General features: G+C 46.3%; 1 protein-coding gene across 2 annotated transcripts in view; it reads right to left on the reverse strand.

Annotated features, from left to right (window-relative positions):
* Nucleotides 1-16,326, reverse strand: part of USP35 (ubiquitin specific peptidase 35) — a 66,413-nt gene that overhangs the window by 22,682 nt on the left and 27,405 nt on the right. For both annotated transcript variants that reach the window (XM_005290568.4, XM_065595912.1), the window contains exons 4-8: nucleotides 13,341-13,470; nucleotides 8,735-8,836; nucleotides 7,128-7,286; nucleotides 6,467-6,660; nucleotides 6,259-6,352 (exon numbers count right to left, since the gene is read on the reverse strand). In XM_005290568.4, the coding sequence (XP_005290625.2) occupies nucleotides 6,259-6,352; nucleotides 6,467-6,660; nucleotides 7,128-7,286; nucleotides 8,735-8,836; nucleotides 13,341-13,470 (679 nt within the window). The remainder of the gene's footprint in view (nucleotides 1-6,258; nucleotides 6,353-6,466; nucleotides 6,661-7,127; nucleotides 7,287-8,734; nucleotides 8,837-13,340; nucleotides 13,471-16,326) is intronic.

The following is a 16,326-nucleotide window of genomic DNA, read 5'->3' on the forward strand; positions in this document are numbered from 1 at the left end:
TTCTAACAGTCTATCAACCTCCCCTCAGCCACCAGGCCCCAGTCCTTGGCCTTGATGCACAAAAGTTACTGGGGGTTGGACTAGATGACCTCCTGAGGTCCCTTCCAACCATGATATTTTATGATATTCTATGATTCTTTCTAATTCATTCAGTTTCAATCCTGTACTTCAGCCTTGCCCTCTCAATCTCTCTCTGACATCCCCCCTCACTGTCTTCCTTTCATCTTAAATTTAACACGATCAAAAAAATGGAACTCCTTCCTGCATTTTCCTTCACTGTTGAGATATCACCATCTTTCCTATCTGCCACTCAGACCATTAACTTATGAGTCCTCTTTGATTCTTCCCTCTCCCGTGCCCCCACATCCAGCTGTGTTTTCCTCTCTGCTGTTTCTAAAATCTGACCTTTTTCATCCTGTGCACCCTGCACAAACACTGGTCCCTCCTCATAATCTCAAAATGCTGACTACTGTAACCGCCTTTTTGCTGGCTTCCCAAAGCCTGACAGGGGACAGCACAGAGGCCAGTTTGGCCCCCTGCCTGCAGAGTCTAACCAGCTGTTAGCCCCATCAAAGTATTGGCTGGCTGCCTGGTTTGCAGCCTCTAGCAGCCAAGGAGAGGGAAGGGCAGCTGGCACCGCCCCCACTAGCCTCCTCCGGCGGAGACAGATTTTCACCGGACAAAGCCACGTCTGGTTTTAATCACTACCAGACAGGGACAGAACTTTACAAAACTAGGTCGGTCCCGCTTTAAACCAGAGAAATAGCCTTTCTACTCAGGCACCAGGGCAAACTTCATTGGTGCATTGCAATTAGGGAGCATTCAGGGGTTAGAGTAAGGGAATAAGCCTCAGAAAACATGTTTTCTAGTCCCACCTCTGCCACTGTCCTGCTGTGTGACCTCAGGCAGGTCACTTAACCTCTCCATGCCTCAATTTTCCCATCTGTAAAGCAGGGTCATTGAAATGGGCCTACATTTGTAAAGTGCTTTGAGATTCTCAAGGGAAAGGTGTTGTATAAGTGCATGCTTTATTTGTGTTATTTACTCTTTCAAATCAGACTTGAAATGAAGGTGTCAGCCACATACATGCCTTAAAATCCCATGGTGCATTTTCCATGAGCAGGAGCGTTTTCACCGCAGAGTCCTGGCTACATTTCATCATGGATAATGTTATTCTGTCTCTCTGAGGGCTCATGTGGAAGTGGAAATTCTTCACATTTTAACTCAGCCTCCTCTTCATTCTCCTCCTCCTCTACCTGCCACATGGGGCCACAACAGTGGTACCCCTAACTCACCCAGCAATATGGTCAATTTATCCAGCTACACACTCAACCCAGCAGAAGAGTCTGTCCTATCTTGGGGACTCTCTTTTTGACCCAGTACCCCCACGAACATGATACAGTTCTGTGGTGATCTGGAAGCCTACTTTCGCTGCCTCCAACTCAAAGAATACTTCCAAGATAACACTGAACAGTGCACTGATACACAGATACCCTCCCACCAACAACACAGAAAGAAGAACTCTACATGGACTCCTCCTGAGGGTCGAAATGATAGTCTGGACCTATACATAGAATGCTTCCACCGACGTGCACAGGCAGAACTTGTGGAAAAACAACATCGCTTGCCTCATAACCTAAGTCATACAGAACGCAATGCCATCCACAGCTTCAGAAACAACTCTGACATTATACTCAAAGAGGCTGATAAAGGAGGTGCTGTTGTCATCATGAACAGGTCTGACTACCAGAAGGAGGCTGCCAGACAACTCTCCAATACCAAATTCTACAGGCCACTTTCCTCAGATCCTATTGAGGAATATACTAAGAAACTGCACCATCTACTCAGGACACTCCCTACACTAACACAGGAACAAATCAACATTAGAGCCCCGACCAGGGTTATTCTATCTACTACCCAAGATCCACAAACCTGGAAATCCTGGACGCCCCATCATCTCTGGAATTGGCACACTCACTGAAGGACTATCCGGATATGTGGACTCTCTGCTTAGACCCTACGCCACCAGCACTCCCAGCTATCTCCGTAACACCACTGATTTCCTGAGAAAACTACAATGCATTGGTGCTCTCCCAGAAAACACCATCCTAGCCACCATGGATGTGGAGGCTCTCTACACAAACATCCTACACACAGATGGAATACAAGCCGTCAGGAACAGTATCCCTGATGATGACACAGCACAACTTGTTGCTGAGCTCTGTGACTTTATCCTCATGCACAATTATTTCAAATTTGGTGACAATATATACCTCCAGACCAGTGGCACCGCCACGGGCACCCGCATGGCCCCACAATATGCCAACGTTTTTATGGCTGACCTAGAACAACACTTCCTCAGCTCTTGTCCACTCACGCCCCTTCTCTACCTACGCTACATTGATGACATCTTCATCATCTGGACCCATGGGAAGGAGACTCTGGAAGTATTCCACCACGATTTCAACAGCTTCCACTCCACCATCAACCTCAGCCTGGACCAATCTACACGGGAGGTCCACTTCCTAGACACCACAGTACAAATAAGTGATGGTCACGTTAACACCACCCTATACCGAAAACCCACCGACCGCTAAGGATTAAACAAAGACTTCATGCCTCCAGCTTCCCACCCCGGACACACCACACGATCCATCATCTACCGCCAAGCGCTGAGGTACACCGCATCTGCTCCAACCCCTCAGACAGAGACCAACACCTACAAGATCTTCACCAAGCATTCTCAAAACTACAATATCCGCACAAGGAAATAAAGAAACAAATCAACAGAGCCAGACGTGTACCCAGAAGCCTCCTGCTATAAGACAAGCCCAAGAAAGAAACCAACAGAACTCCACTGGCCATCACCTACAGTTCTCAGCTTAAACCTCTCCAACGCATCATCAGTGATCTACAACCCATCCTGGACAATGATCCCTCGCTTTCACAGACCTTGGGAGGCAGGCCAGTCCTCGCCCACAGACAACCCACCAACCTTAAGCATATTCTCACCAACGACCACACATCGCACCATAACAACTCTAACTCAGGAACCAATCCATGCAACAAACCTCGATGCCAACTCTGCCCACATATCTACACCAGCAACACCATCACAGGACCTAACCAGACCAGCTACAACATCACCGGTTCATTCACCTGCACATCCACCAATGTTATATATGCCATCATGTGCCAGCAATGCCCCTCTGCTATGTACATGGCCAAACTGGACAGTCATTACGTAAAAGGATCAATGGACACAAGTCAGATATCAGGCATGGCAATATACAAAAACCTGTAGGAGAACACTTCAACCTCCCTGGCCACACAATAGCAGATGTAAAGGTAGCCATCTTACAGCAAAAACAACTTCAGGACCAGACTCCAAAGAGAAACTGCTGAGCTTCAGTTCATTTGCAAATCTGACACCATGAGCTCAGGATTAAACAAAGACTGTGAATGGCTAGCCAACTACAAAAGCAGTTTCTCCTCCCTTGGTGTTCACACCTCAACTGCTAGCAGAGGACCTCACCCTCCGTGATTGAACTAACCTTGTTATCTCCAGACTGATTCTTGCCTGCATATTTATACCTGCCTCTGGAAATTTCCATTACATGCATCTGACGAAGTGGATATTCACCCACGAAAGCTTATGCTCCAATACATCTGTTAGTCTTAAAGGTGCCACAGGACTCTGTTGCTTTTTACAGATCCAGACTAACACGGCTACCCCTCTGATACTCTTCATTCTTAGGAGCATAGGAATTGTAATGGATCAGGCCAGTGGGTCCATCTAGTCCTGTATCTCATCTCCCACTCTGTGGTCAGTACCCACTGCTTCAGAGGAAGAAACCCTGCTGGAGGAGATTACCGGATAACCTGGCCGGAGGAAGTTTACTTCTAATCCCCAACATCTAATTGTTTATACTATGATGTACGAGGGTAACTTTGTATATTCCTGTTGTCCATAGAAATGCCTAAACAAACCCCTTGCTGAATCCTTCTACACTCTTGCCCTTGTGGTAATGAGTTCCTCAGACTAACTGCACATTATGTGGAAAAGTATTTTCTTTTATCAGTTTTGAACTGGCTACCTCTCAATTTCCTTGAATGTCTCCTTGCTCTTGGGAGCATCAATTCAATTGATCTACCTTCTCTAGCCCACTCATTATTTTATATATTTTCTTCGTGTCACCTTTTATTCATCTCTTCTTTCCATGTTTAAACTATTTATATACTAGTACAGAGACTTCCACTTAATTCATTCACCAGTTCATTTGATCCTTCATTAAATTTGATCCAAATCCTTTTATAAAAATAAAACAACTTCACCCGTTATTCCGATCACTGTAGGCAGTACTATATTACTGAACAATGTAACTCATGCCTTGAGGAAGCTGCTATCTAATTAATATGGATGGGGACACAGCTCCGCATGAGAAGAGATTTTAAGAGCTGAAAGAAGATCAACATGAGAAGAGACAATAGCTAGAAGCTATTAGGGAGACAGTGTGATTGACCATATAAGCACTGCCACATGTTATGCCCCCCCGGCTCCAGGGTCAGATGGATAATAAGAGTAACCACGTATTTTAGCCAGTAGGCATGCAGCTGATTGAATGAGAAGGAAGACAGTATGAAGCAGCAAGCTCTTAGGCAAAGTGTGACAACATTAGTTCTTACCCAGCATTGACAGTACATCCGAGGTTATCCCCAGTGCTGGACGTTCTCAAGTGTTTTCAAAGCATGGCCACATCTTTGTGCCCATTGGTTTGTGGACACCAACCTTCCCATGCAATTGTGTGGAGCACATGCCCTTCTATTCATAACTGTGAAGACCACCTCCTCTCCCACTAGCCACTGAGTAACACCCGTGTGGCAACCACAGCAGTTGCTAGCATGGAAAAGCAACAGCAGAAAAGTACTGATGCATTCTCATCTTCTTTCAATGCATCTGGAAATGAGGAAGAGCCAGCTCTCTGATGACCATGGCTTGGGAATTAGTACCCATCACCTTTCAGTGGCCTCTCTAAGAGGCTTCAAATTGGCCATCCAAAACGGAAGCACCCAAAATCACTTGTCAGTCGCTTTTGAAAATCTTGGCCTTGAGCTTTTAAAGTTGTGAAAATAATCTTCAAACTATGAGCCATGTATCACCACTATTGTGATGTCTGTCTGAGTCTGCAGGCAGCCTGAAACAAGAGCTCTAAAAGCTGCGAACTCATTCATCTCTAAAACCCACTGAATCGAATGAATATTTAAATTTTAATATTAACTATTACACCAACCAAACCAAAGGAAATTATAATCTGAAGACTGCCCATTCTCATGAGTGAGAGAGTTTGGGAGAGACCACCACATATATTTTTCCAAATCTGAACCCATAATTACTCCTGGGAAAATTCTGCGCCAAAATATTAAAAATTCTATGCACAATATTTTAAACTTCTGTAAAATTCTGTATATCTTATTTGTCAAAATAACACAATATAATCACTCCAGTTTCAATTATTTGGGTAATTTATTTCAAAATACCGGTCAACAAGTATGTCAACAATACAGACCCCAAGAAAAAAGATTCCCCCAGGAGTAGAGAGTTAAAGAAACCCCTATGTCAACCCAGTTCTAGTTGCAGGGTACTGGAGAGGGATGCATGGAGCCCCCCAGAGCCCAAACACCTGCACCTCCCTCCCCCCAGAGTCCAGCCATAGGGCACCCCTGGCCGAGACACCTGCACCCCCTCCCTCCCAGGATTAAACAAAGAGGGAGGGGGTGCAGGTTGTACTCCCCACAACTTCTTTAATGCCCTGTCGGGGGTAACAGTGTGGTGCGGCCCTGCCCTTCCTCACCCTTTACCAGGGCTAGGTCTTCCATGCCTTCTCCCATCCCTGGGCAGATGAGAATCAAGCCAGGCAGCCCGAGCACGCAGAGTCTAGATCCCCACCAGGCTGGGCACGCCACTCACTGCGAGCTGGAGAGTCGGGCTCTGCAGAGTACAGCAGCCCCTACTGGCAGCCAGCAATTCTGCAGTCCCAGGTCTGCAGGGGAAACATGAAATTCTGCACAGAACATTAATTCTGCATTGCGCAGTGGCACAGAATTCCTCCATGAGTACATAACAGAAACAAAATTGGGCACTTTATAAACTGCACCAAGATACATAGGCCTCTTATCAGCAGTTGTACCAGGCAGGGTGTAGCACCCAGATGAGCCATTCTATCGTGAACAGTACAAACAAGAATGTGCAATAATTACCTGACTGTGCTCCAGAAATGCAAAGAGCCACTGGAGCTTTGTCATCAAGGGCTGAGAATTGCTTTCGGTTAAATTCAGCACCGAGTGCCTAAAGCTTTAAAAGCAAATCAAAAACACAGACAGAGAAAATTAGCCATTGGGGAAACCCAATTTCTGTAACAGACAAACTCACAGCACTGTTGATAGAGAAGAGGGAAAGGAAACCTACTCGGAGGCCATGAAAAGAGCCTGAATGATGCTGTTCATGTAGCAGGTGTTCCCCAGGTTAATTAACCCAATCTTCCCTGTGTCAGATTTGGAAGCTAAACGTGGGTAGAAACAGGCCAGTTCATTCTTCTGGGAGGTCCAAGCATTTTGTCCCAGTAAATGTTTAATTCGGTCTTCATTTGGAATTGGAAGAGCCTTAGAAACAACCAGAGATTTTTGTCAAAATCCATTTTACTGCCTGTGATGTAATAAAGAATCACTAACAGGTACTAGTGGAACTCATCGGCAAAGCTTCAGTGGGAAATTCAGGTCACTGGAAACTCAGAGGGGGCAGTATTGACTCCCCACTGTGACTTGCTTAAGCATAGTATAACTTACTCTATTTTATTTGGATTAGAGAGGTGGCTAGACGCAACACTTGTGATCAGGACCCCACAGTGCTAGGCACTGCACAGACCCACAGAAAGAGATGGTCCTTCCCCCAAAGACAGGGCCATGCTATCCAAATAAGATCCAGATTCAGAATCTCCCCCCAGAGTGAGGAGAGCTCGGATATGTTTCAGGCCCATCTCTAATGATGAGAAAGTTGCTCTGTACTGAACAGCAAACTAAAGCTAGTTTACATGAGGTTCAGAGGACTAGACTAGAACTGCATGCCTTACTTTGACTGCTTCCATGACCGGCTCATAGAGATCTGGAAATCCTGAAAACCGGAAGAACATAGAGTGGATCAGCTCGGCCAGCTGTTCCAGGCAGCTTGTTGCGGAGTTGGAGTCTTCCTTGTTCAGAGAGGCCACCAGTCTGGGAATGTGGGGAAGAAGCTAAAAATAGCAAAGTTAAGTCATTGACATAAGGCTCAGACTAGTTATGCATCTACACTACACACAGCACGCTGGATTAAGGTACCTGTGTGAAATTCAACCCTTCCAGAGGGCCAGCACACAAGGCCTGTGCACCACTTAAATCCCACTTAGGGCTTGACCTTGAATCTATTGAAATCAACAGCAAAGCCCCCTGGTCTTCAGTGGTGCAGGATCAGGATCTTAAACCTTATTTTGAGGGCTTAATTGGGGCTTAAGTGTGTTACCTAGGCCCTGTGTTAGGCCTTTGCACAAGGGTGAATTTCACCCTCTCTCTTAGTCTGTGCTATCTGTCCATACACACACTTACTAGGGAATGGAATGTTGCGTGCTGGAATGGAGCACTAAGGAGCTTAACCTTAAACTATGAGCTACATCTATTGCTAATTGAACCTATCTTGATTAATCTGTGATTTGTACCATTTTATTGCAATCTCTATAAACTACACTACAGTTGTTATAGCCGGATGGGTGGGAAGAGATGTCCAAATAGCCAAATTGATTATTTTGTTTTAAATCCACTCTTTATAGAGGAAATTAAAGCAAAAACGCAGCTCTTATTTTACAGATTCCAAACCCAAAAGAATTGTACACAAGTGCCCCCTGCTGGGTCTGTAACAGTATGGAACTAATATATTGTTCCCAAATGTACAAATGTGCTAGACCCTGGTTTAAAAATTCATGCAACATTTCTCACTAATTTGTTTCCTGTGATTTCACCTCATCTGTCCTGAATTACTATTTTTGAATGAAATTATCTCTAACACCGCCTCTGCCTTGTAAAACAGTTGCATGCTTCTTTCATTTCAAGCATGAATCTTTTTTTGCTAATCTGTGGCGATTTCATTAATTGAGAAAAATGGGAAATTTTGTTGGGGAGGGAAACAAACACCTTTTTGCGATCAGTGTTTTCCTAAGCTCTTGTATGAACATTTCTCAGACCTCATTAAACACATACATGCCAATATAAACAGATAGGAATCCAGACAGGTTTGCCTCCTATGTTTGCTAAGCAAAAGAAGGGAGGAGTTGTCAGGGAGAAGGTAGGAACCGGCTCCCAGTCTTCATCCCTGGTCTCCTGCTGTAGCATGTTTGCTTGGTCCCTTGCAATCAACTCCTTAGGCTCAGAGCACTCCAAATTCACCAACTCTGGTTCCCCTAGTGCCACCATCAATCTGCTGTAGAGATGGATGCAAAAGGTTCTGAGGAGCACCTGAGGAAGGACTGGATTCAGATTTGTGGTATGCCATGAAAATAATCTTGAGAACCTCTGGCCATGGAAGATGATTCTCTAGTGTCTTTGCTTCCAGGCTCTTTTTTAGCTACCTTAGCTATTACATTCATCATACTGAACTGAGGTATGATATGTTCCGTATGACACACTTGTTAAAGTCTGGATTTAGCCTTACCAAGTGGAATGCTTCATGCGAGTGCTGGAAACTCAGCAGCATGTACAGTAGAACGGACAGCGCTCCATCCCTCACAATGGGGTACAGCAACTTGGAAAAGACCTATGGAGGGAAAAGCACAGAAATTCAAAGTGCACACACTACCAAGGCACCACATAAACATGGTGGCCCCAGGTCTTATTAAGATTGGTGGGCTAGTTGAGGCTGAGAGACAATCCCTGCCCTGAAGAGCTTACATTCTAAACAGACACGATATGTACACACCATCCCAGCACTGCAAACCTAATCCCAGCTAATCCCTGCGTGGAGGAGAATTGGGGAGGGGGACTGAAGTCTTGGAAAGTGAGCCCGCCCTGCACTCACCCTGCAGCGTCCCGTCTTACAGAGCCAGTCCTGGTCTCCCTGCGACCTGGTGCATGATGGGATCGCAGAGCCACTCAGGTTTGGCCTGGCCAACCCTCCAAACTGACAGGAGGGAGGCAGGGCCAAATTTGAGTGATGGTATTGTGACCAGACGCCAACCTCTGGCTGGGCCAAACCTGTGTGATGATGCGACCCTGAGCACCAGGCAACGGTGTCTGAAGAGGAGAGTGGGGATCAGCCCCCATCGCTGTCCAAACCCCACCTTCCACCCCGCAGCCTCCCCTGTGTACAGGACAAGAACTGTACGTTTGCCTAGGCCACTGCCCAGTGATGGGTTAATCCAGCCCTGGACGTGGCAACCTTCCTGTGACCCAATGGTGGGCCAGGACCCACTGTGTGGGAAATATTGTTATAGAGAGTCTGTGGCAGAGCCATGAACACATCCCAGACGCCAGGAGCTGCAGAAGTCAATATTAGGGGAGTGATGAAAACAGAGACAAGGCCCAGGAGGGAGACTGGAGAGTTTTAAAAATCAAGAAAGCCGTCCTGACATGGAGACCTCTCTGCATGGAGACGGGGAGTGGCAGCAGCATGGAGAGCCGAGCACCGGGGAGACCGTGAGAGGAGACGAAGGCACAAATGGTGACTGCAGCCCAGGTGGAATAAAAGGGATCTCATTAACGTCTTGCCCAGCTCAGCTCCCTGGGCATGGTAATGAAGAGCTGCTCCCAGGGGAAACAGCTTCTGTTCCCTGCACCCTCCAGATTCCTACTTCTGCGGGAGCAATTCTTGAAGTCAAGTTCAAGTGTATTTATAGCAGAAGCAGCCTTGCCAGCACACCCGGCTGAGTCCCAAGTGCTGCGATTCCAGGTGCGTCGGCTGACGGCGGCTGGGTGAGACGAGACGGAGGCTGCTGTCTCCCCACTGGGCCTTGAGGGGCTCACTCAGCTCAGCGGCAGCAAAGCAAGGAGCACAGAGCAGCGGGGAGAGGTCTGTCTCTTTATCCTCCTCTCCCTGAGACAGAGGCTGAATCCCACATCCTCAAGCTTCAGCAATCCCAGAGGCCAGTGCGTGCCCTGGCTTCCTTTCCTGGCTGCCCTGCCAGCCCAGAAGCGGCGGCTGCTGCTGAGCCAACACATCTCCAGAGCACCCTGTCTCTCTCCAGTACCAGACGGGGAATGGCTCACTTGGCAGGCAGGCGAAGCGGGGAAGGAAAGAAGGAGGAGCACTGGCTCTGGGCATGGCAAGGAGAGACACCCTGCAATGCTGAAGCTCACGGAGAGGAGAGAGGTACAGGGCAAGAGAAAGGGAAGGTCTGGGTGGCGGGGCTTCCTGTCATCAGGACCTAGATTGCATAGACTTAGTGCGAAGGGATGCTCCTGAGACAAGAAGCCCCATCCCCTGTTCCTGGGATTGCCATGTGGGAGGCTGCCCAACAATAGATTTGATGGACGGGTCAGGGCAGGGGCAAAGAAAGCTCTCCGAGAGGTTTTTGTGCTGTGGGAAGGAATCCCTCACAAAAAGAGACCGTAATGAGCCTGTGGTTACAGCACATGTGTGAGAGTGAGCAGATCCACCTTCTATTCCTGGCTCTGCCATGGACTCGAAGCTTGAACTCTGGCAAGTCATCGGACCTCTCTGGGCCAGGAATTTCCCTCTCTGTAAGGGGAGGATAACAGCTTCCCAGCTCACAGGAGCGTTTGGAGGCTCACCACTCAACAAGGTGCTGGCACTGCTACTCGGGATGCCAAACATAACTGTGTCACTTGTGCATTGCCCGGCCCCCAGTAGCCAGTTGTGGGCACCCGCTGTGTCTCTCCACCCACCACGACCATGAGCTCTTTGGGGCAGAGACTCTCTATTGCACATGTGTAGTGTGCCTCGCCCAATCCCTCATCAGGGCTGCCACAATGCCAAGACGAGTTGAGCTCCTCAGATGGGAGGCACTAAACAAGTGCAAAGCGATGTTACATTTTCTAAATTAATCCTCACTTTCTTTGCCATGATGTTTCAAATGTCTTTAGCCCCTCAGACAAATCACTGGAGGCTGTGCGTTGAAAGCAGAGGGCTAGTAACCATATCCTCCTCTTTCAAGATCGGCATCTCACAAGATAACAGGCAAAAAATGCCAACACTCCCGAAGCTGATCTATAACCCATTGCTTCCACAATCCCAGCAGCTAAACACATCGCAAGCCCATTTTAAATGGCTGTCGGGTCAGTTTCTAATGGATTAACATCGGAAGGAAAGAAGAACAAAAGCAGCACCAGGAGAAATAATATGCCCCTGCCATTCTCAGTTTGGTTCATTCAAGAGGTACTTGCAGTTAACAGTAACACTTTACACTTTAATAGTGCCTTCCATGGCTGATTCTCCAAGGTAGGTAAGTATTGTCCCTGTGATGTTGCACTCCATATGTTTATGGAAATATGCTTCTGAGTATGAATATAATGTAACTGGAGTATGCTTTATGCATAAGGTCTCTTGTAAGGTATCATTACAAAGCTTATAATCTACTGAGTGTGTTCATCCTATTTGTATGTATGTATCGTTCTTGTATCTAAAACTAGAAATATGAAGTATTACTCTGAAGTCCTATTGTAATTATGCAAAGTGTGGGTCATTAATGGTGGCTTGGAATCTTGATGGCTCCCATTAACTAGGACAATTGGTTGTGAATGGCTCTGTTTACTTGCAAAACTTCCTGGGTACGTGCTGGCCAGCCTTGGAAGAATGGAGACTAGGGGTCTCACAGGACATGTGACCATGTCACATGATACTGGAATCCATCTTAAACCTGGTGCTTTTCCATTTAGAAGGAGGGGTGGGAACCCAGAAAGAAACAAAGGATTCCCACCTTGTGCCAAAGCTATAGAAGGGGGTGGAATAGAACAAAGGGGTCCCAGTCATGTGGAATCCCCTGCTTTTCACCTAAGATGCCTGCTGGAACTAACAAGGTCTGTACCGGAAAAAAGATTGGGCCCAAACTAGGAAGGAGTCTAATCTGTGAAAGAAGCTTATTGGAACATCTCTGAGGGTGAGATTTACTTGTACTCAGTTTCTTAATGTGTTAGGCTTTAGACTTGCGTGTATTGTTTTATTTTGCTTGGTAACTTACTTTGTTCTGTCTGTTATTACTTGAAACCACTTAAATCCTACTTTTTATACTTAATAAAATCACTTTTGTTTATTAATAAACCCAGAATAAGTGATTAATACCTGGGGGAGCAAACAGCTGTGCATCTCTCTCTATCAGTGTTATAGAGGGCGGACAATTTATGAGCTTACCCTGTATAAGCTTTATACAGAGTAAAACGGATTTATTTTGGGTTTGGATCCCATTGGGAGCTGGGTATCTGGGTGCTGAAGACAGGAGCACTCGCTAAGTTTTCAGTTAAGTCAGCAGCTTTGGGGATGTGGTTCAGATCTTGGGTCTGTGTTGTAGCAGGTTAGCGTATTTGGCTCAATAAGACAGGGTTCTGAAGTCCCAAGCTGGCAGGGAAAACGGGCTCAGAGGTAGTCTCAGCACATCAGGTGACAGTCCCAAGGGGGTCTCTGTGACCAAACCCGTCACAGTCCCCCATCGTACAAATGGGGAGCCTGACGCAGAGAGATGCAGGGGCAATATTTACTAAAGTGGCCATTGATTTTGGGTACCCAACTTGAGACACCCAGGGCCTGATTTTCATACTGCACTGAGTATTCACCACAGCAGTTAAAGTCAATGGGAGCTCCGGATGCTTGGCACTTCTGAAAATCAGGTCCTAAGTGTCTCAAGTTGGGCCCTCCAACAATGAGGTATCCAAAATCCACAGTCATTTTAGAGGTGGCTGGAATTGACTTGTCTGAGGAAACATGTTGAGCCAATGAGAATCAGGCAACGAACTCCTGACTCCCAGTCTCCTGCTCTAACAATTAGGCAGCTCTGCCTCCCACTTCTATATATCCATTGTATGTGGGGGCAAGAACTGCTAGCTAGAAAGCCATACAAGGCAGATTCCAGGCTACCAGTTCTGTAGATAGTAAGGTAAGGTGGTTACAAACTCCAGTGGGTACAAGCCACTAGCACAGCTCCAATGCACCGAATATCCAATTCTACGGTGACCCCTTTAATCACCTGGTTGCAGCACTAATGTCAATATACGTCTCAGTCAAATTTGATCAAAAGGCAGGACAGAGAAGCTCCAGTTCTAAGAGGGAAGGAGAGACTCTGGCTGCAGCCATGTCTGAAGGGCACACTGACCTTTTCAATTTTCAAAAGAGTGACTTCAATCAAGATGCTGAACTTTTTCACTGCAGCCAAACCCTTCAGTAGAGCGATGATCCATTTGTCGATGTTCTTCCCTAGGGGCCAAGAGACCCAGTCAATCATCCTACAATGGAAAACAAATATGTGGAATAATGACTTAACATATGCATTATAAAATCCATGATGTCCCGGACAACCCCGTCACCTCCAAAATCCTATCCAGGAGCTTGGGACAACCCAAAAAGAAACTGCCCCCAAATAAACCATCCCATGTTTTACACTAAGCCCAGTGACTGCTGGATTAGGATTTTGGTAATTCAGGCCTCGTCTACACTGGGCGGGGAGGGGTCGATCTAAGATACACAACTTCAGCTACGAGAATAGCATAGCTGAAGTCGACGTATCTTAGATTGACTTAGAATCACTTACTTCGCGTCCTCGCGGCATGAGATCGACAGCCGCCGCTCCCCCGTCGACTTTGCTTCCGCCTTTCGCCGAGCTGGAGTTCAGCAGTCGACGGGAGAGCGATCGGGGATCGATTTATCGCGTCTACACTACACACGATAAATCGATCCCTGATAGATCGATTGCTACCCGCAGATCCGGCAGGTAGTGTAGATGTACCCTCAGTCAGCACTACATAGCCGTTAAGAAGGCCTGATACAAAACCTATTAAAGTGGAAGGGGAGTCTTTCCACTGGTGATTGCATAGAATCATAGAGTTAGAAGGGACTGCCAGGGTCATCTAGTCTAACCCCTGCCAAGATGCCAGATTTGTTGTGTCTAAACCATCTAGACAGATGGCTTCAGCCTCCTTTTGAAAACCTCTAGTGAAGGAGCTTCCACAACCTCCTTAGGCATCTGTTCCAATGTCCTACTGTTCTTACGGTTAGGAAGTTTTTCCTGAGCTGGGTTTCAATGGATTTAGGATCAGCTTATAGTTAGGCTTGGCAGAATTTCAATATTTTTTATTATAACGTCAACAGATAATATCAATGTTTATCTTGAAGCATTTTTTCTATTTTTAGCTATTTAATTGTGTATAGTTGCAGGAAATTATGTGGGGGCTTGGACTCTAATTATTTAATGACAGTATCTGTTGAGATTCAAAAAGTTAAAGCTTTACAATTGTTAGGCAATATCACATGTCAAAGTATACAGTGTAAATATCCTTAAATCAAACTCTAATCAATTCTCAGGCAGCATTTTTCGTGCTTTGCCTATTTGTAAATTTAGATTATTATCAAAGGAAATATTTTATCATCATTTGTGTGTGTTCATGAAACCATCTCGGGTTCAATGAGCTTTCATCCAATCACAGGCAGGTTTCCGATGGAACCCTGCATAGGTTCCTGGCAGGTGATGGGGAGTCCAGGTTTCCAGGTTCCACAGCTCTGGGGCAGCCCCATCATGGCAGAGTTTCCTGCCTTCCTGCCATGGAGCTGAGGAGCGCAGAAGCCCCCGCTCTAACTGGGCTCTGTCCCCATATTCACAACCTGGAGCCAAAAAAAACCCTGAGAGACCCCGCTTGAGCAGCGGTGGAAGGGAGCAGAATCATGTACATTTCAGTCAGCTGCCGCAGGTCCTGGGAACACATTTTGTTTCAGAAACACCACGTGTCTATGGTTCTGAAATGAAATTTTTTGAAATTTCCCACGAACCAGAAATTCTAAGTTTCAGCCAGCTCTACATAGAACTCCACCTAGCTCTTAGACAGCGCTTTTCACCAGTAGACCTCAAAGCACTTTACCGAGGAGGTTAGTATCGTGATCCTCATTTTACAGATGGAATAAATATAATGCCACTGAAAGGTAGCCACACAAATACTTATGTGGACAGAGATAGAAACAATCCACTGAACTGCACTGTATAACCAGAGGAGCAAAAGTCCTTAGAGGTACTGAAGATCCAAGGACAATTTTTGCAAGAGGCATTTTTCTCCAATGTCCTTGGCCAAAATATCCCATTCCTCACTCCCCCCATAGCTGTTGTACTGTGTGCTGGTTATCCCCTAGCTAGAACCTTCCCACCCCAAAGGTGGCTGCCTTCACCCATCACTGAAAGATTTTTTTCTATGTATGTAGTTTCTAAAGCATTCTGAGATGAAAGGGGCTGTCTACACATGTAAACTATTACTATATTTGCTATGTGTTGAGCTAGATGGTTCCATGCACAAAAATAAAACCCCTTTATGTGACTTTCAAAGTAATTCCACTTGGAAGAAAGAATGATGTTAATGTAGCTCTCTGGAGCGCCATCAGTTTATAAACAGTCCACCAAAACTTCCGCCTGGCTCCTAAGTGAGCCTAATTACATTTCACGAGCTCTGCTTAATGTTTCGGTAGCAATGAGTAATCATTCATTGTAACAGAGGATTTTACAGGAAAGAGGCAATTGATTTTGCGATGGCTATTTTTGGAATCCGGAGCTCTTAGTGGAATTATCGATTAGAGTCCACAGCGGCATCTGGGATTAGCTCCCCATGAAAAGAAAGAAAGGACCATGGGGGTTGGAAACAGCACTGAAATACAGACGCGCTTTGACTTGGATCACTTTAGACTTTATGAAAACAAACCCCACCCCAGCAAGTCAAAGAGAATTTTGTGCAGGTGAAAGGGACGTATATGCAGAAGCCTCTTATTTATCCACAGGCCAGGTATAACGGCTATGCCAGTGAACAGTGCTAGCTCCCGACATGTAGCCTGGGATGGAATGGACGCACCCGGCACTAAAACAGGCAGGGAAGGGGTTAATGCTCTGCATAGGGAGCCAGGGAGAAGACCAGCTCCACTTGAGAGTACCTGCTCAGCCTGCCCTTTATGGAGGAGTGTTTGTACTTGGGCTCATGAGAGCACACACTTAACCTGGAGGACAAGGTGGATGTGGGTATCAAAGGAAAGCAGGAAGTGGCCTCTCTGAGGAGCCCCCAGGATGAAGACTCTCCTAGGCCAAGCCTGCTCAAGGAACCTGGGAGAGGGAG

The sequence above is a fragment of the Chrysemys picta genome, chromosome 1 (genome assembly GCF_011386835.1).
Source record: "Chrysemys picta bellii isolate R12L10 chromosome 1, ASM1138683v2, whole genome shotgun sequence".
Taxonomy (NCBI): Eukaryota; Metazoa; Chordata; order Testudines; family Emydidae; genus Chrysemys; species Chrysemys picta.